Source organism: Schistocerca cancellata, chromosome 5 (genome assembly GCF_023864275.1).
Source record: "Schistocerca cancellata isolate TAMUIC-IGC-003103 chromosome 5, iqSchCanc2.1, whole genome shotgun sequence".
Taxonomy (NCBI): domain Eukaryota; kingdom Metazoa; phylum Arthropoda; class Insecta; order Orthoptera; family Acrididae; genus Schistocerca; species Schistocerca cancellata.
In genome coordinates this window covers 363,931,994-363,953,962 of record NC_064630.1, presented here as the reverse complement: position 1 = coordinate 363,953,962, position 21,969 = coordinate 363,931,994, and the positions used below count along the sequence as shown (strand labels likewise).

The following is a 21,969-nucleotide window of genomic DNA, read 5'->3' as shown; positions in this document are numbered from 1 at the left end:
CCCTCTCGTAACATTCCAACAGCCCTATGTAAGTACAGATGAGTTACACTTGCCCTGATACCTTATTTCCATTGCTGAAATGTCTTCATGGAAGGGCTCTCCGTGCTCTTCACTCACAGTGTCCCAAATGGCTGGAAAGAAGTCGAAATGTGAGACCAAAAACTGGATCCTGAGCGACATATTGCGACCTGGCCCCTGGTGGGCCTAAGTCCTTATTAATTCATTAATAACTGCACCCTAATTTTCAGCTGTTTGATTTCCCAAGAAACTGTAGACATGATTGAGGACCTCGGAGGCTACTTTCTTTTTCCTTTCAATGAAGCTATTAAATGTTTCCACCTTAAACAGTTCTCGAATTTGCAGTCCAAGGAATAGTCTGTTTATCATCTTAGCATCACTGAAATGTGGGAATTTTCTTTTAAAATACTTGAAATCTTATCCTTGATTCAAAGCTATCTCTAAATTCTTCAGAAGTCCTAGCGTTATGTGTGAAGATGGAAATAAAAGTGTACTGCATATTCCGTTTTCTGGCCTTCACCATTTTCGTTTCAGGCCAGGTACTTTGTACATTGTGTAATTTCCTATCGCTACTGTCCCATTCGCAAAGCAGACAGCAATATTTGGTGTATTCTAACTGCATTCCGACTATGATAGCAATAACCTTTAGATCGACTTATATCTGCCATTGATGTAGTTTATAATTTACATTACCACGACCAATTTTAAATTTTCACATCTCGTCTTTATATGTACAGCGTGACTTTACATGAACAAACGGGAGTGTGTTTCCGTTGTGAGGCAAAACAGATTTTAAGCTAAATTTAGATGAGTCAGTGAAAAGTCTCCAGTCGTCGGAACTATGCTCCATTCTCAAAGATGCACATCACTGTATGCAATAAGATTGTTTTCCATTTCAAAGAATCTCGTTTAGTCTCTTTATCGACGTCTATATACATTTTACCGAGGAGATTCCACTGCGTAAGCCTGGAGCCAAGAAGTTCGGCCTTGCTTTTTGGCAAATCCCACGGATTTAAATCGTTAAGTTCTTCTTGAGATATTTAACGTGGCCCGCTGGGAGAGATCGTTTCTTGAGTATGATCTGGAGCTTGCTAGAAAGACTGAGCGGCTGTTTGTATTCACCCTCCATGTCTTCATCAGACTCTAGGACACATAGGAACAGGCAGTCTTTCTCCATACGGTACTAGTATTGTACCTGATGGCACCGTTGAATAAGCGATGGTCAGCTTTTTCTTTCGACATTCCATGTTTAACAGCAGCCGCCGAACAAAAATAGCAATCAGTGACAGGATATGAAGGTTCTCGCCAGGTCTTCTGCGAATGGAACTGACTTTACTGTTTTATTTAACCAACAAAGTGGATTTACAGAACATGAATTACAGGAAACATTATGTGCCGAGGTTTATTTTACAGACGAAGTTTCACTGCACGTATGTAAAAAGCTGTTCACAGTGTTAAAACACTTACGTGACTTCTTAATGTCGAATTAACCTGAAATGTAAACGAACTAAAGTTGCTTGGGAAAATTGTAATTATGAATATGTCTTTCACATCCATGAAGATAATAAAGATTTGCGCTTGAGTTTCTTATTTACCTGTGACAATTTAACTTGAAACACAGAATTACAGAGAAACGTCAACAGATAGGTTCTCCAAGCACAAAAAAGGACATCTGTGTGAACATTATGGCTGCTCTAGGTAAATTTATGGCATACTCGATGTTGACAGCCCTTATTTGTAACAATAAAAAAACTACCAACATTGTAAAATTTTCCTCCGTCTTAAAAAATCAATTCCCGGTTTTTCATGGGATGAGAGCTCGTTTATTTCACATCAAAATGAATGAGATTTGATTATTTTTAACTAGAACAGATTTTGAGCACAGATGAGATACGTGTACGGTTGTTTTTGATCAGATAGGTGACATTTGTTTCCACAAATCAAGCACACATGAAATAACTAAATCTCAAAATATTTTGCTATGTAATGTAACAAAACTTTATCAGTCAAGAAACACGTTAAACGCCATAAATAAAACTGACACATATCCACAGGGAAACTTCAGTTTGATAATTAAATTTAGAACAGATCTAATATGCACAATATTGACAAGTATTTCAGAAAAGTGAAGAGATTATGCAAATCACAGTGTGCTTATTTTTATGTTACGTATATATGCTTTCGTACTTCATGTTCTATCGTTTGCAGTTCGGATCCAAAACATCTAAGATTTGATTCCCAGTCAGTCTTAGGATCTTAATCTGTCCCCAGTCACTTCTTTCACTTCTCACAATGATTTGTCACTGTGATAAATTCTGAGACGTGCCATGGTTCGGTGGCCACGTTAGAATGTAGGTACCCAAATAACTGACTGAGGAGGTCACTTCAAAGTTCAGTGGATGGGATGACATCCTACCTTCCTTAGCACCATAGTTGGTGTTCAAACCAACCTTCTGGTTAATAAAGGATATACCTTTTTATTTGCTGCCTTAATGCAACTTTGTTTATTGAACGGTGTCCCATAAAGTATACAACTTTTGAGTACATGATAACACTGAAATGAAATTTATTGATGAAGTAGGTAATTTACACGTTATTGTAGGGTATGCTACGTGTGATGATGTATGCTCTCGTAACAAGTCCATTCCTGCAGTCCAAATGAAACAGCTTGCGTCATCTTCTTGAAACGAAACCCCTTCGTCGTTCATGCGATCCGGTTAAAAGTACCAAAACTCTCATAATATATTGCAGTAGCGTTTGCCGTCCTTAATTAATGCTTTCCTGCCTGCCATCTTCAAAAGACGTGGGTCCCAGTTACGCCCTCAGCCCAGATACCATACCACACAGTCACTCGTTTTGGGTGCAACGGCTCGAGGGTCTTCTGTTCCCCAAATTCCGTAATTTTCTTGTTCAAGAAGCTATTGAACAGAAAGTGCGCCACATCAGTGATGATTATTTTCTTGATGAAATCGTCCGATGTTTGTTTCCCATAGGCCAATGAGGAAATCCTCGGCACTTTTCACGATCATTTAGATTTAGAACTTGTGACATTGTATTTTATAGAACTAAAGATACAAATCGTCTTTCAGACTTCATTCCATTCTAGCATTTGAGGAGCTGCGTTCTTTATGGGACACGTTTCATTATGTCTCACATAACGCTAGTAGTTATTTTGTGCAGTGATTTTACATGCATTAATCATGATACAACTTGTCATCATTTCTGGTGCTATAATATTGTTTCAGGTTGTGTTACATGCCATGAAACACTTATTTTGTATACTGTCTCCATTTTTAATCGTTGCTCGAGAACTTGTTCATTTTATCACGAAAACACTCTGTTTCACCTTCGAACATTGGGGCATTGAAACGCTTATTCATCTGGCAAGGGCGATTATTTCTGTACACTACTTCAACTACTCTCTCTTGCGGAATCCTCGAGTTTTCAGGACATTCTGGAAAGTGTGAACGGCTGACTCATAACACAAATATTACTAGTTGTGTCACGTCCCCACCTGAAACATTTTGGTTATAACCGATACAACCCTAGAATAGATTCCACAAATTCATAGTCTCTGTTTCTAAGGCGCAACACAGTTTGTTCACTACCCCATACTCTTAGATAACCGGCATCTTTACTCATCAGTGATTGATACTCATTTATTTTCTGAAGATGAAAAGTAAGATACAATGCAAAATTATGTTTCGAAAATCTTAGACAGTATTTATGTATTGTTGACTTCTTACATTCTGTAAGCGAGTAATGACTTATCTTTGTCTGGCCATTTGTGTTCAGGATGGCAAGAAGGTATTCTGCCTTCGTGTTATGGCGTAAAGAACTGTCTCCTCTGGGGTTCATTATTCCCAATAATTTTCCTTTGACTTTATCTGTATCTTTGGAGTAACTTACTATGTTTCCTGTTAAAAGAACAACTCCTACTCCTCAATACCAAAATATTTCCAAACAACGTAACCCTTTTCTGCTGATCTTGGTTTCTTTATTGTAATACCTTTTCCACATACGGGCATTGGACTAAAATACGAAACACTGCGAGAAATGAGTGTTTCATCTACATCTACGTCTATATGGTTACTCTGCAAATCACATTTATGTGCCTGACAGAGGATTCAACAAACCACCTTCACAGTATTTCTTTATTATTCCCATCTCGTACAGCGAGCGCAAAAAACGAACACCTATATCATTCTTTGCGACTCTGATTTCCCCTTACTTTATTGTGATCGTTTCTCCCTATATAGATCAGCGTCAACAAAATATTTTCGCAATCGGAAGAGAAAGTTGGTGATTGAGATTTCGTGAGAAGATTCTGCCGCAATGAGAAACGCCTTTGTTTTACTGATGCCCACCCCCAACCCTGTATCATTTCAGTAACACTCTCGCCACTATTTTGCGATAATACAAAACGTGCTCCCCTTCTTTGAACTTTCTCGATGTTCTCCGTCATTCCTCTCTGGTAAGGATCCCATACCGCGCAGCAGTATTCTAAAAGAGGATGGACAAGTGTAGTCTAGGCAGTCTCTTTAGTAGCTCTGTTACGTTTTCTAAGTGACCTGCCAATAAACCGCAGTCTTTGGTTAGCCTTCCCCACAACTGTTTCTATGTGTTCCTTCCAATTGAAGTTGTTCATAATTGTCATTCGCAGATATTTAATTGAGTTTACGGCCTTTGGATTTGATGGATTTATCATGTAACCGAAGTTCAACGGATTGCTTTGTCGCACTCGTGGATGATCTGCCAATTTTCGCACCGTACAAATGTCTTTTCTAAATCGTTTTCAATTTGATTTGATCTTCTGATGACTTTACTAGACGATAAACGACACCATCATCTGGAAATAACCTAAGACGGCTGCTCAGATTGTCTCCTAAATCGTTTATATAGATAAGAAACAGCAAATGGCATATAACACTACCATGGGGAACAACGTAAATCACATCTGATTTACTCGATGACTTTCCACCAGTTACTACGAGCTGTGGCCACTCTGACAGGATATCACGAATCCAGTCACAGAACAGAGATGATATTTCGTAAGCACGCAATTTCAGTACAAGCCGCATGTGTGGTACAATGTCAAAAGCCTTCTGGAAATATAAAAATTCTGAAACAATTTGAAATCCATTGTGAATGGCACTCAACATTTGATGTGAGTAATAAGCTAGATATGTTTCCAAAAATGATGTTTTCTAAATCCGTGTTGACTATGTGTCAATAGACCGTTCGCTTCGAGAAAACGTTCGAACACAGTTTGTGTTCCTAAGTCTTGTCGCATATCGACGTTAGTAATATGGACCTATAATTTAGTGGATCTTTACTGCAACCTTTCTCGAATATTGGCGTGACTTTCCAGACTTTGCGCACGGATCTTCCGCCGAGCGAACGGTTGTGTATGGTTGTTAAGTATGGAGCTATTGTAACATCATCTACGTCACTCATGTTAGCAGCTGTTGTTGATTCGGATTTGCGAGTATGTACTTAGTCTCCTTTGGTGAAGAAATTTCAGAAGGCTATGTTTAGTAACTCTGCTTTGGTATCGCTGTCGTCTAGAGTATTTCGATCGCTACTGCGCAGACAAGGCATTTATTGTGTCTTGACGGTAGCATATCTCACATACGACCAGAATATTCTTGGATTTTGATTTCGAGACAAAGTTTCGTTGTTCTTCAACATAAATGCAGATGCCTTCCAAGTCTGCAGGTTTCGATGTTCTATTTCACCAAGAACTGGGCTTATGCAGTGTCCGAAAGAACAGATACCATCACAGTATATATATATATAGTTAAGGCTAACCGGCCACTTGACCATCTCCTTCTTCTGTGCGGATGCACAAAAAGTGCCCGAACTCTTACGGGAATCGGCAACGCGCCGCGAGTAATGAGTATATTGGGCGAGGGCACTACGACTGTAGTGCGGGAAAATGCGTTGGAAATGTGGGTGTCGCGGGAGGCGTGCCAGAGATAAATCCCTGCAGTCGCACTATCCTCTGTGTCTTCGGTGGCTCAGATGGATAGAGCGTCTCCCATGTAAGCAGGAGATCCCGGGTTCGAGTCCCGGTCGGGGCACACATTTTCATCTGTCCCCGTTGACGTATGACAACGCCTCTAATCAGATAAGGGTTGTCATTTCATTGTAATAGTGGCATCCTTGGTCAGAACGCATTTCTGTGTACTGACTGCATTATATTGGATTCAATTTAATTCGAACGTGGGCAAAGTGTTCGTGCACGTACGATCAATGATTCCGTAACCAGGGTAGCCGAAGTGTTTGGCGTTTCAAGAGATCTCGTACCGAAGATACATACCGCATATAGGGAAAGCGGGAATACATTATCCGCTGAGACTCAACGCAGACGAGAGTTTGTGTTGACTGATTGTGACAGGCGGCCACTGAAGAGTATTGTGGCTAGAATTAAAAGGACAGCAGCAGCATGAGTTAATGCATATCAGAATGTTGCACTCGCGAAACCAGTCAGCCTCAAAACAACACGAAAGCAGCTCCGTAAGTAGTGACTTGCAGGGCGGGCAGAAATTCCACATTGACTCATAAGTGATAAAAAGGCCTATAACAGGAAAACGTGGTGCCAAAGCCATAAGAATTTAACTGCCGAGCAATAGACGAATGCCATTTTATCTATTGAATCTTATTTCACACTGTTTCCGACCTATGGCTATGTTAACGTTCCAAGAGTGAACCATGATGGAGGTTCGGTGATGATTTGAATAGCGATATCGTGGTATTCCATGAGCCTTACGTGTACACTGCAAAGTCGCGTTACTGCCAAGGATCATGTGACCATTTTGGCTCTTCACGTCCGTGCCGTGGTACAATGTTTGTTCTCCAATGGTGAAGCTGTGCTCCAAGACTACAGCTCTCTCCCTCCCCCCCCCCCCTTCTTTTTCATTCAGCTCGAATCGTCCAGGACTGCCTTTGTGAGTATGGGGACGAACTATCGTAATTCTCGTGGCCACCTTAGTCTTTAGATTCAATATTATTGAGATTTTGTGGTCTACTTGGGAGACAAGGGTGAGTGATCGTTCTCCACCACCATCATCGTCATCTGAATTTTCCATTATTTTGCAGGAAAAATGGTACGCGATTCTCTTGAAAACCTGATAACACCTGCATTCATCCATTCAGAAACGAATGGAAATTGTTTTGAATGCCGACGGTTTTCCTACACCATAATAGCTTGGTGATGTTTTCTGTTTTTGGTGGTCCCATATTTTTATCCACCCCGTATCTTGTACATCAGACAGAATACTTTTGTCATGGCTCGTTCTCCCAAGTATCTCAATATTCCTAGAAGAATAACGTCTTCTCCAGATCCCTTGTTTCGACTTAGGTCCATTAGAGTTCTGTCGAATGCTTCTTGCAGTATATCTCCCAACTCATTATTTATTCACTCGTTATTTTATTTCTATAACTTGGCTATAGTTAGCTTCTTATGCATAGCCCTTCTACACATTCCTTCCACGTTTTAGTTTCCCTTCTTTGATTAGTGCTGGTTTGTTATCGGAGATGTTTTCACATTTGTTCTCCTTTCTACAATGATTTGTTTAATTTCACTACAGGCTCCATCTATCTTGCTCCTAGTTATACATACTTACACTTTTTTGCATTTCTTGACTAACTGCCCCTGTTTTGCAGTTTTGCATACCAGTTCTACCCCATATTTTAGACGTTTGTATTGCCTGTATCTCCTTTATTTGTTGCAACTATATATATTTTTTCATCAAGTAGATCAATACCTCTTACGTTATACAAGGATTTCCTCTGCGCTTTTCTTTTTGCCTATTTGACCCTCTTCTGCCTGCACCATTTCATCTTTCAATGGTACCTGTTCGTCTTCTTTTGTATTCCTTTCCCATCTTTCAGTCAATCGTTGGCTAATGCTCCTGTTGAATATAGCAAATTCCTCAGATTCTTTCAAACTTACCTGCGTTATTAGACCCCCCTCCATTAGACTTCCTTGACTTTGTATTCGTAATCCCATTTTCATATAACCAGAACGCTTAGTGTTCTTGCTTCATTTCACTACCTCCCACTATAAATAACTTATCAATTTCCCTTTCAAAATTATCTTGCCAATCTACTCAATTAAGGTACATAACATTCTACATTCACACCCATAGAATACCATTTCTGTCTTTCCCGAGAACATCCTTCTGAACAGTCGCCATCCACAGATCCAACTTTACCTCCGAAACATTTTACCCGGGGATATGTTTTCTCCATTAATTAACCATGCAATACAGCTGCATGCCCTTGGGAAACATAACGACTGTAATATCCCTTCGCTCTCAGTCTTTCACAGCATCATCACAGCAAGAGCATGTTGGTGATGTTGCAAGCCAATCAATCATCCAATCCAAATATTACAAGCCATATCAATCATCCAATCCCTACAACTACTGAAAAGACTGCTGGCCCTTTTCAGGAACCACATGTTTGTCTGGTCTCTCACCAAACACTCCTTGTGGTTGCACCTACGTTTATTCTCTTTAACATTCAGTAAAGTAATAACTGCGAGGCAGTAACGTTACATCAATTTCATCTCGATACACAGACGTTCAAAAGCCAATTAGGGCGTCTATATGATAAATGAAGTATTTACGGACGTATATTAATTTTGGGGTAACTCTTCAAGTCAAACAAAAGTTTTCACAGTCCAAAAGCGTGTAATACGTATTATTTGTGGAGTAAATTCACAGACGTCCTGTAAATAAACCTCTTCAAAGAACTGGGTATACTAACTACTGCCTCTCAGTATATTTACTCCTTAATGAAATTTGTCCTAAATAATATATCTGTTTTTCCAACAAACAGATCAGTTCATACATACAATACCAGGAACAAAAAAGATCAGCACAAGGACTTAAAAGCACTTACATTAGTTCAAAAAGGGGTCCACTACTCAGGAACACTCATCTTCAATAATTTGCCAGCAAACATAAAAAATTTAGTTACAAATAAAGATCAGTTTAAGAGGAGCCTGAAAGACTTACTAGTGGGCAACTCCTTCTACTCCATTGAAGAATTTTTTAATAAAAACAAATGATGTATTGCATATATTCATACTATTAGTATTGTAATTTCAGCTTAAAAAAAATTGACATGTTCCAAATCCACGAGGATCTCCGCAGCACGGATCTGTGGAACGAAAAATTAATCTAATCTAATAAGACTACCCGTATCATTGAGGCATGCAAGCCACCCTGCCTCAGCAAACTCCATGGTTCATGGGATAAATTTCCGTCATCTACGGTTCCAGATTCCTGCTTGTCTATTTTACTCTGTATCTCACGAGTATAGGATCACTTCCAATTCAATTTTTTTTAAATGTAACCGACTTCAGTTTAGTACCATTTGGTCTTTGCCAAAGTTTTGTGACGTTTCTTTAACTTTTTTTTATTTTTCTTTAACGATGTGTCATGGATGAACACTAATTTCTAGACAGAAAATTTAACTAAGCTATTACTTCTGTCGTTTTTTGTATCATACCTGAAAGAAGCATGCATAAAAGTATGTATTGATGCATGTCTTAGGTAAGGTGCTCCGAAACAAAAGAACAAAAGTAACAATGGTACAGTTGATAGACATATTCTTTTACTATGAGTACGTTTTTTGTGTATGTTTGGAGTCACTCGCAGATTTTGTTATTGTGTTCACCATAAGCTTGCTTGATGTTGCACAAGGGAGCTTAATCAAATAATTATCAATGAAATAAAGTGTTTTTGTCAAACAACTAACAGCCTCATGTATATTTAATCCGTTATATACTCTAGCACAAAAAACGTTTTGGAGTTCCTAAATTCTGTTATAATCAACGTATACCTCTTGCAACTTCTGTTGGAGCAGGGAAATTGAAGCAATTTTAATTTTAATTTTTTTTTTTTTTTGCGACAATACACATGAGGTATATTACGGCCTTATGTATGGATGTGTATCTATTTACACATACTATTGATTAAAATCGATAATTTACTCGAAATTTTATTGAGTTCTGAAGTGCAATGACAATAAAATAACTGTGGACGAGGATGTAGTTAGTTAAATGTTCCGGAAATCTAATTCACTGTGAAGATAACGATGTTTAACTTCAAAACAGAACAAAATAGGACACGAATTAAAAGTGAAAAGTATGTATATAGTCATATGTCGATCGTTTAAAGCTTTCTTCAGGTATAAATGGCTAATTATTTCTAGTCCAGAATTCGATACAGTATAGTAACTGGTGCGAAAGCAAAACTTCTTCAGACTGCATCTGAAAAAATCACTGCTATTTGTCTCAAAATCTTAAAAGTAAAGTAGATGAGCTGTTTATGTGTTTAGATTATCTCAAAAATAAGAATGAGATTGATGTGCTATGTCTGTCTGAACACCATGTAACTGTGGAAATAGAAATTGCCAGTATAAGAGTCTTAAATTTGCAAATCTAGCATGGATAAAGGAGGAGTTGCCATTTAAACAAAATAAGAGTATAGGTACAAAACTGTAGAAGTAAGCAAATTTTCTGTCGATAAACACCTCATGTTTGTGATTGTGAACCACAGCTAGATAATGTAGTACTGATATTAGCAATAGTGTACGGGTCCCCATTGGGAGATTCGGAGCTTTCATAAAAAAATTTGATTCCATACAATGCTGTCTGTCACACGAATAGAAGTAGTTATTAATCTGTGGTTATTTCAATGTAAACTTTCTAAGCAGTTCTGATAGGAAAAGTGAACTAGAAGTGCTATTAATGATATATAACTTAGAATTCGTGATCAATTTCCCAACATGTATAGCTCAATATACTAGCACTCTAATTGATAATCTATTTGTGCAGCAAGAGGATGTAAAACTGACATATGCCTTTCCTGTGGTACATGGATTATCAGACCGTGATTCACAACTGATTAACTTACAAATATTAGCAGGGTGTACAGTTTGGGGAAGAAACCATTAAGTAAAAATGTAAGGCAGGTCAACCTGGTATCTGTGTGGCACTTCAGAGAAAGTTTAAGAAAAGTTAAATGGGAAGATGTATGTAATGTCAATGATAAATGCAACATATTTCTTGATAAAAAATTACTAAATTACTAAAATGTAACACCAAACAGCTTTCAAAGAAACCTTGTACCACTACATACATTAATGTGTCTTCAGAAAGGAAAAGAAAATTGCATGAGGCAGCAAGAATTAGTAAAGACTCAGAAGTAATTTTACACTAAAAATTATTGTAAAATACTGAGAAAAGTTGTCAGAAAATCAAAAATATATGAATATTATAGATTAAATTAACAACTTTGGCAAGAAAATCATATCAGTATGGAACTTTGTTAGAAAAGAGGAAAAGTCACCACTTGGATAGATAGTACTACTATTAAAGAGTTAATCCAATAGAAAATGATACAAATAATGTCATGTAAAAGATACTGATTGGTTTTCTGTGAGTGGGCTTGCCCTGAATATTTAAAAAAGACACTACATCCAAATTTCTACTGCAAGGAGTACAGTTCCATCAATAAATATAATATATCAACAGAAGTCAGTAGCCAGGGTAGAGTATACTAAGATTTTCGGTGTACATACAGATGACAACCTTTATAGGAACAGTCATTTGGGATCTCCTAAAGCGACTAGGTTCAGCAACCTCTGCAATCAGAATAATTGCTAATTTTGAGGATATAGAAGTTAGCAAGCTGACATACTTTGCATACTTTCACTCTCTGATGTCATATGGTATAATATTTTGGGGCAACTCAACACTTAGGAAAAAAAGTATTCACTGCTGAAAAGAAAGAGGTTAGAAAAATGTGTGGGGCTCATAACCAGACATTTTGCAGGCATCTCCTTAATGTTAGGAATTCTTACAAAACCCTCACAGTACATTTATTCGGCGATGAAATCTGTTCTCAACAACATGGACCAGTTTCAAACAAGTGACATTCATGATTATCACACCAAATGAAAGAAAGACTTACACTGATCTCTACTTAACCCATCTGTGGCAAAGAAATGGGTGAACTATGGTGCTCTAAAACTTTTCGATAAATTACCAGATGAAATAAAATTTCAGACACACGGCAGTAACAATTTCAAAAATAAATGCAAATCTTATCCCGTTGACAAATCCTTCTATACCATAGATGAATTCCTAAATAGGAATAAATAAATCTGTAGGTACAGTATATGAATTTTGTGCCATTTAAGGAAATGTGGTATGCAATAAAAAATATTCATGCGTGCATTTCTTATGCCTTTGACATGTTCCACATCATATTCGTTACCGTGAGACTGATCTATGGAACATATAACTAACTAACTACCCATGGAAATTAAACGTCTAAAAGTCTTGTAGTTGCACATTTCACCCCTTTATGTGCCTTAGCTAGATGCATAAAAGGTAATGCAGACCAGTTTACCTTATCGTGTTGTACCTGTGGATATCTACATTACTCTCAAATAAAGTTGAATATTTCTTAATAAATTTCATAAGTGAGTTCATCTACTGTGAAGATGTGGCTAATATTCCCAACTATTTTTAATTACTTTCTTTTGTGTAACGAACACTTTTCGTCAAAGTGAGGAATTACCTCAAGTATATACCCCGTAAGACATCAGTGCATGAATTTGTGCGAAATATATTAACGACATCTACATTCCCACCGTTGGCAATTATTCTTAAGGAAAAAGTAGCCAAACCTAAACTTTTGCTGCGCTTTCCACATGTTTTCGCATTGTTATGATGTTATTTGCATAGAAAATCAAGTAATTGTTGTGACAAACAGATCAAATCAGATATATGCAGTTACTCTGTAACACGTTACCAACGATCACGGGTCACTAGCACTAAAAAGCACAGAAACTTTCCCTGAACAGGCTCCGGAATTTTATCGGTCGAGTTGAGGTTCATCATGCATTAAAAAATAAACTCAGGTGCATATAAAGTACAAACGGCTTCCTTGTTGCAGATTTCCTACGACATGGGAGGCAGCGCATTACTGTGGGTGTTGAGCAACGAGCTGACTCCCGCGTCCGTTCGAGGTTTCTCCAACTCCTGCGTCGGCATCCTGTTGTCGGTGCTGGCCTTCGGCATCACCAAACTGTTCCAACTGGTCGAAGACTCCTTCGGAACCTACGTCCCCTTCTGGTTCTTCTCCATATCTTGCTTTATCGGGGTCATCTTTGCGTGGTTCTTCATCCCAGAGACTAAGGGCCGTTCTCTGGAGGACATCACTGCCGAGATGAGCGCTAAGGCGGAAGGGCTCCCTCGTGAGTCCTTAACGCGGAAGACGAGCCTCGAGGATATTAGTGCTGTGCAGTAATTTTTACGAGATGTATATGTATGACACCGAACCTGAGCCAAGAATCTTAAATGAACTACGCAAACAGAATCAGTTCTGTTTAGCAGGAATGTCTAAGAATATGTATCAAAACACAACTCTAGCTTGATTTTGAGATTTATTTAAGATCTGAGTACATTAAAAGATACGGGTAATCGTGCTAAAGGGCTAAGAGCCGATTTTGCACGAAGTGTGTTTTCTAGTTCGTTAGGTGGAATGTGAAGATGGTTTTTACGTGCTAAAATGTCTCTCCAATTATGGTCGATGCTTCGAAGACCAACAGATGGACGATAGAGTACTGCTATGACTTGTTCATGTCAATGTGTTAAGTGTAGAATGTGTCAAACGACTTTGGTGTTCTGTACATAGGGGTTATACACTTCCGCTAGCTCCTGCCATTTTGAAGCCTGACTCTTGAGTGTCTTTATCGGCGGTTCAATGGATAGTGAAAGCTATATGAATAATTCAGCAAAGGGAAGTAACAGAAAATCTGATAACGCTAAAGAAAAGCGTGAGCGGAAGTGAGGAAGCTTTTTCTGCCTGATGATGTAATGAACACTATAGCAAAACGTCCAATAAGCAACCTCTTAAAGTTTTTCAGATGAAAGACAGTTATTTTATGGATTTTCAGCAAGCAACTGGTACGATCATGATTACAAGTAACACTAATATAAGTTGTGCCTCATGGATTAAAGCTGCCAACTCTTGTGTTATGCAGAAAATAAGACATTAGGTGCCACTGATAGATTGGAAATGAGTACTGAAAAAAAGGTCAGCGATGTGGAGATTCCTAAACGACCACATTCAATGAGGTCACTGATGCAAAAGGATAGTATTCATTGAAGAAAAGAGATCTCAAAAGTGTGATGAAACACCGACCTGAGGCGTACAAAAACTTGTAATGTGACCTGTGCCGAGACAAAAGAGTAAAATGATTACTAGACGTACAAACACTGCAAAATTTTTTTGATGGACTTATTAGCCCCTTTAGCATTTCAGTTCAAATTTATTCAGAAGCCAATGTTCATTAGTTATTTTGGATTTTTCCAAGTGATAACTTGCTTTCCTGAAGTCAATGATAGAAGTGTTAGTGTGACGTTACTACATATTTATATTCTGCTTGTTAGAATAAAGTTTATTCTGGATAACCTAGAATGTACGTTTTGATAATTAGCCCCTTTAGTATGACAATCATTGAAATATTGTCTGTAGCAGTAAAATCTCTCTTTCTCTTATTTACCACTCTACTTTCCATTTGAAAGTTATGATTCGGCTATTTCCAGAATGAGATTTTCACTCTTCAGCGGAGTGTGCGCTGATATGAAACTTCCTGGCAGATTAAAATTGTGTGCAGGGCCGAGACTCGAACTCAGTACCTTTGCCTTTCGTGGGCTAGTGCTCTACCAACTGAGCTACCCGAGCAGGACTCACGCCCCGTCCTCACAGCTTTACTTCTGCCAGTACCTCGTCTGCTACCTTCCGAACTTTACAGAAGCTGTCCTGCGAACCTTGCAGACCTAGCACTCCTGAAAGAAAGGATATTGCGGAGACATGGCTTAGCCACAGCCTGGGGGATGTTTGCAGAATGAGATTTTACTCTGCAGTGGAATGTGCGTTGATATGAAACTTCCTGGCAGATTGAAACTGTGTTCCGGACTGAGACTCAAACTCGGGACCTTTGTCTTTCGCGGGTAAGTGCTCTACAAACTGAGCTATCCGAGCATGACTCACGCCCCGTCCTCACAGCTTTACTTCTGCCAGTACCTCGTCTCCTACCTTCCGAACTTTACAGAAGCTCTCCTGCGAACCTTGCAGAACTAGCACTCCTGAAGGAATAGTTATTGCGGAGACGTGGCTTAGCCACAGCTTGGGGCATATTTCCAGAATGAGATTTTCACTCTGCAGCGGAATGTGCGCTGATATGAAACTTCCTGGCAGATTAAAATTGTGTGCAGGGCCGAGACTCGAACTCGGGACTTTTGCCTTTCGCGGGCAAGTGCTCAACCAGCTGACCTCCACGAGCATGGTTCACACCCCGTCCTCAGCTTTACTTATGCCAGTACCTCGTCTCCTACCTTCCAAACTTTACAGAAGCTCTCCTTCGCTGGAAATAAAAAGAGAGGTTCAAGAGTGGAATTAAAATACAAGGTGGAAGGATATCAATGATAAGATTCGCTGGTGACATTGCTATCCTCAATGAAACTGAAGATGAATTACAGGGTGCGCTTAATTTAATGAATAGTCTAATGAACACAGAATATGGGTTGAGAGTAAATGCAAGCAAGACGAAAATTATGAGAAGTAGTAGAAATAAGAACAACAGTAACTTAACAGTAGAATTTACGATCACGGAGGAGATGAAGCTAAGCAATCCTGATACGTAGGCAGCAAAATACCCTTGTCGGACGGAGAAAGGATGACATATAAAGCAGACTAGAATTGGCAAAAAGGGCTTTCCTGGACAAGACACATCTACTAATATCAAACAGAGATCTCAGTTTGAAGACGAAATTTCTAAGGATGTACGTTTGGGGCACCGCATTGTGTGGCAGTTAAACACTGACTGTGGGAAAATCGAAACAGATGCGATGCTACAGACGAAATTAGGTAAGTAATGACAAGGTTCTCCACAGAATCGGCAAGGAAAGAAATATAAGGAAAACACTCAGAAGAAGAAGAAGAAGAAGGGACAGGATGATAGGACATGTGTTAATACATCACGGAATAACTTCGATGATAATATAACTGAGGACATGGGTTGCATGTGCTATTCTGAGGTCAAGAGGTTGGCACAGGTGAGGAATTTGTGGCGTGGCGGGTCGCGTCAAACCAGTCAGAAGACTGATGGCTCAATAAAAATAATAAAAAAAAGCAGCCACTCTTAAAATTCAACTCTTATATTGCCATTGAATCATAAATATATATTCGATGAATCGCATTAAAACGCTTAAGAAGTGATTATGAACCGCACACTGTGTATAACAACTTGTAAACAACTTCCTGAACTTAAGTATATGGGTGCTGTGTAAATAGTTGTTTGTTATTTATGGCATGCGGGGCGTATGAGAGTGCATGCTGTAAGGCAGAGCGGACATAATTGTATCTATACACTGTGTTTGTGATTAAGATTAGGTACTAAGGAGAAATTGATTTGTTTCTCGTAGTGAGTATAAAACAGTTGGTTACTCCACCGTTTTTAAAAATTTATTGTGTTCCTTATTTGATGTCATTGAACCAGTGATTAACGTCTGTTACATTAAGATTTCGTTCTGTTATTACGTTTACGTTCATGAGGTATTACGTACGTTCTGGTGTAAGATGTTATTGAGATATAAGTATGAGTAGATTTGTGGTGGACTGATGGCTTAGTTGAACTTTATGTTGTTTTATTGTAAGTGAGAAGTGACAAACCTTCAGATATAAAACTACTCTTTCAACAACACTCCCAACTACAAGTATCGTGGTGTAAATATTAATGACGCCTGCAATAGAAGATAATTCGAATACGAAACTAGTCTACGGAAACAAACAGAGTTTACTTTTCCTTCCAAAAACTTATGTCCTTCAAACTCTTGACCAGAAAACCAAGCTGAAGTCTACAACACAAAACCAGATCCGTACTACTATACGGAGACGAAGCATGGAGGATGACCAAAAAAGAATTGCATGAACTCTCAGTTTTCGAAAATAAAACTTACAGAAAAATCTCTGGGTCAAAATTTGGCCAAGCAACACAGAGATGGGTTTGAGGACACAACGATTAACTAGTTAATCTACCCGGCCAATTCTTCGTAGTGAACAGCGCCAAAGCGTGACGTTTGCAATGAGCAGGCCTGCTATTAGCATTTACCATGTCAGATTAGTCCCTCAGATATATGAAACGAAGAAAGAAGGCTCAAGTCTACCAGGAAGACCAATAAGAAAACGGGAAGACGAGGTGATGTCCCACAGCACAGTGCTGGGTATCACTGAAAGGAGGGAAAGGGCACAAGACAGGAAGAACTGGAGGCAGGCAGCGAGAGCGGGTTCGACACTTCACACAGAAGCCTGCAGAGTTAATGATTGTCATTGTATTAATGTTCTGTTATGGGAAGTTTGGTGTTTAATGAAATAATTTTTAAAATATGCTCTACGTATCCGCACAACCCATGGTCCGAACCCCGCTTCACCAAAATCCAAAGCTACAGCGGAATTAAAAGTATACGCATATGTGCAAATTATTTGTCTTTATTTCGTAGTGTGGAATTTAATGAATTTTTCACGGTGTACCACTTGCTCAGGGTTGAGTTAAGACTTCCGTACTACGTACGCGTCAGGCATCGTAGTCGTTATTAGTAGTGGAGATTTACTTTCCTTTTCACGTGTATTTTGTGACCATATCCCTGTCATCCCCTATCACTACTCAGTATTGGTACGGTAATATATTTAATATAACATTTTCTTATTTCTTTTGCTTATTTTCATATTTGATCCGTATCTAACTTGCTTTATCAATTAAACGTTCGGATTGAATGTTTAAAGTGTAACCACGGCTTATCCATTAGAATCTCGTCCCATCCTTCATGCATTCACGAAATTATAGGATAAAATTCCTTATGAGTAAAACTGAATGTGGTAATCGAAATTTTTTGTTGAATGAATTAATAAAGTCATCCTCAGTTTTTTTTTTCTTTTTAGAACCGTTAGACTCAAATCGTAGGTGTGTGTTTAAATCAAATGGTCAATTAAAGAAAGGTAATGAAAGAACTATTTTTTCTATAGCGAATTTGCTAAGCAGATGCATTTTACATCGTGACTCGATCCAAATTCACGGAAATTATTATGAACACGAATCTCTTACGTGACGACACAACCTTGGATAGATTAGTAGTAAGAGTCATCTAATAACTTACGCCACACTGTTTGTAACATTTCTTAGCTGAGTGATAGGCAACAAGATATTCAAAGAAGGGACCAATTAGGCATTACAATTACGAGAATTAAGTGGTTGAAAAATTATGAAGTTCCGTCCACGTTATATGTTGGGTAACAATTACTTTTACTCTCCACAGTAGGTAAACGGGAAAATCTTTATGCTGCAGACTGAATGAAGAACAAAAGTACAGAAGATAATAGATCACTTTACGACAAGTATCCGTGGGTCAGTGAAAGGCGAGCTGAAATATAGAAAAAGTAATACATTCACGAGAATGAATGAAGTGAGAATATTTGATATAGTAAGAAAAATTTGAGTTATCTGTTCTTGCCATTGTTGCAGGGGGAGGTATGTAGAAACGAACAATAGTAGACTCAAGAAAACCAATTTTAATTCATACTTACAGGAGTAATAAACAAAAACAGTGGTTCCTGGGTCAAAAGAAAGATATGGCGGAAATAAATGTAAACACAATGTTTCGTTTCAAAATTTCAACTAATGTAAAGGTGTTCCATGTCATGGAAAAGAATAGTAACATGAGAAAGGAATCGATACGGCAGAGATGAAAACAGAATAAATTACAAAGAAAGAATGTAAAAGCTCGTAAAGTGAGGAAATAAGTTCAAGGAATAGACGAAAATGTAAAAATCTTGAAAATACGGAAAAAGTATATCTTTTAGTAACTTGAAGCAGGGCACTTTGTAAGCAGGAAGACAAATGGTACAGCTGAAAATATTAAAAAGTCCACTCTACAGAAGGGACGCTAAAAATACTGTTCTTAAAAGCTTTTGCAACCGTAACATTATCTGACATTCTTTCCTATTTCCAGTTCGAATAGCAGAATTGCTGAGTTTACTTGTTAGCTGAAGATGTGCGTCAGTGTTTTATTGATACTGAAACCGCTAAACAGTCCTCTTGAATTAGTCGCAGGAGCCTTCGCGCCGGCGCATGTAGCCTGCGACCCCACCACGCCTGTCGTCCATGACCTACTCCACAAGCAGCCAATTAAAACTTTCTGCTGTACCTGTGGGAGTCACCCAGAGCCGTTGAGGTTGCCTGGTGGACCTCTATCAGCTAATTCTTAAGCACAGTTCACCAAACTACATCTCAGGAGTTTTTCACGTCTCTTGAGCTTTTCCGGGTCTTCTGCCTATTTCCACAAATCCTCCAGTTCGAAATTTGGCCAGGAAGTGCTAGTTCTTAAGAAGAATTTACATTTCCCTTATGCGTTGCTGAAGACCGTTAAATTCTTGCTCTCAAGCTAAAGTGCACTTTTTCCTAGTTACATAACACAGTGGAATGTACTGTATTGAATTTTAATTATGACACTTGAGTGGAGTCCAGGATGGTAGTTTTTGACTGTGCTGCAAGCTAGCAGACATACATTATCTTTTTTTACCACAAATACTCCACTTATTAATACATCCTCCAGTCACAATAATATATTAGGCTCGCCAAATTACTAATTCTGTTTTTCGTCCGATTCGTCACAAGAATCAGGTCCCTCAAAACTTTGACAACTTTTACATGAAGCAAGTTCCTTCTTATCGAGATAAAATTTCAAGTTTTGCGACAGGAAGAAAAAATCTGAAGCTAAAAATGGAGAATAGGTGTGATATGGAATCGATTCTAAGTCAAATTTATGTACCTCGCGAAAATATAGTGTGGTATGGTCCAGCAGTCTGATAAGAAAGCTTTTATTCTCAACTAACCTTGATCGCTTTTCGTTCAACTCGTGTTTGAAATGATGCAATAACGAAGCGTAAAGGTTACATTTACAGTTTCGCTTCTTACAAATAACTCACGAAGATTGTGCTCTGGTGAACGATAAAGCTGACATGAACTTGTCAGATTTCCGAACAACCATCCATTTTCAGTGCGCTCACAGCAACATTTGACCTTAGGTTTGATGCTGCTACATCTTTGGTGTTAATGACGGATACGTGAAGGTGAGAAAATGTACAGCAATGAGACACACACAATCCGAAGTTTCCTGTGCAGATGGAAATTGCTTGCCGGACCAAGAGTTGAACTTGGAAGTTTGCCTTTCGCTCGCAAGTTCTCTTCTAACTGAGCTCCTCAAGCACGACTCACAACCCGTCCTCACATCTTAACTTGCGCCAGTACCTCATCTCTTACCTTCCCAACGGCACAGACTGGCCTTACCAGCACTCCTGCAAGAAAAGATGTTGCGGAGACATGGTACAACCACAGCCTGGGGGATGTTCTCAGAGTGAAATGTAATTGCAGACGGGAGTATATACAGCTCCTCATAGGACTGCACTATTCGTATCTAGTCAGTTGCTGTCCACTTTTAGCCTTGTTTGGTCCACTGAAGACGTGTAGTTTTTTATACGTATGTGAGTAGGGGACTTTTGTGAGGTAATATTCATTGCAGGAAGTTTTCTCCCTAATTTTCACTCGGGCATTGATTGACATGGACATTTATTTACTGACAGCAGCAGTTCCTGTCGGATTCGAAATAGACCGTTATCGAAAGGGTGTGGCACTTCTCCTAGGTACGAGTATCTATCGGTATCTTTACAACCACTGTACCCAAGTCGTGTTAGATGACCGCGAGTGATACATCATTCTTTGCAGAGACCTCTGACAGTCCGATGTGACACACCAACAAATTGAGCAATTTCATTCACATTATGGTCATGGCATGTCCAAATATGATAGCTGTTTTCTGCAATATTCCATACAACCAGTTCGCGCGCACACGCACACACACACACACACACACACACACACACACACACACACACACACACAGAGAGATAGAGAGAGAGAGAGAGAGAGAGAGAGACGCACGTAATTCCAGTGTCAACTGACGAAAATCTGGTACCACTTGTAATGGGATTTATGCTGGTTTGTAACGCCAGAAATGCATATCCTCCTATTTCCATTTATTGCACTGCAATTTTTTTTCCTTGTTTTCTTACCTCGAGATATGACATTTCTGTCTCTTTATATATTGTAATTGTTTTACTGTTTGTATATATATATATATATATTTATGCATTTATGTTGGTTTGTTTCGTAAATATTATTTGTATTTTTTCTGCTGGGTCTTGCCTAGGGAAAACTGCTATCGAACGATTACATCGATAGGTCGCGTGAAGAATCAAAGTGTGTAGGATCTTTGGTAGTGTTAACGCTGTCGCGTGGAGCAGAGCAGAGAGAGTCTGGCGGGAGTAGCGAGTGGAGCAGGTGTGTTGTGTGAAGCTCCCGCGAGTTGCCGCGCTTTCGGGGTTTGGCAGCATGTAATTACGCTCGACTTGCGATGATAGTTTCCGACATGGTGTCGCGGACGGGAAGCATTAGCTGGCGCACATCAAGAGCCCGTTTCGCCTGGTGACCGTGTCGAGAAGAAGGCGCGCCAACATCCAGCTTCTGCAACAGCGACGGCCGACAATGAGTGACTGTCGCCACCTCCTCGATCGATGGCTTCAAACCTTCAATCAACCAACAAGGAAGACTGGAAGCACGTAAAGTTTTAGAACTGTATGGCAGACCTCAGTTTTTCAAACTGTTCAAATCACAAAATTACAGCAACGTAGCATGAACCTTTGTTGCTCATTGTCCCAATTGCATTACCAAGCAGGGTCCCTTCCTTTCCCGGAATGAACCCGAGTGTCGTTCAAATTCAAACGCCAGCATTAAAGTATCATTTTCTAT

General features: G+C 39.0%; 1 protein-coding gene across 1 annotated transcript in view; it reads left to right on the top strand.

The window, feature by feature from the left end:
• Window positions 1-21,969, top strand: part of LOC126188535 (facilitated trehalose transporter Tret1-2 homolog) — a 140,552-nt gene that overhangs the window by 39,308 nt on the left and 79,275 nt on the right. The window contains exon 5 of the mRNA XM_049930136.1: window positions 12,999-13,299. Coding sequence (XP_049786093.1) covers window positions 12,999-13,299 — 301 coding nt within the window. The remainder of the gene's footprint in view (window positions 1-12,998; window positions 13,300-21,969) is intronic.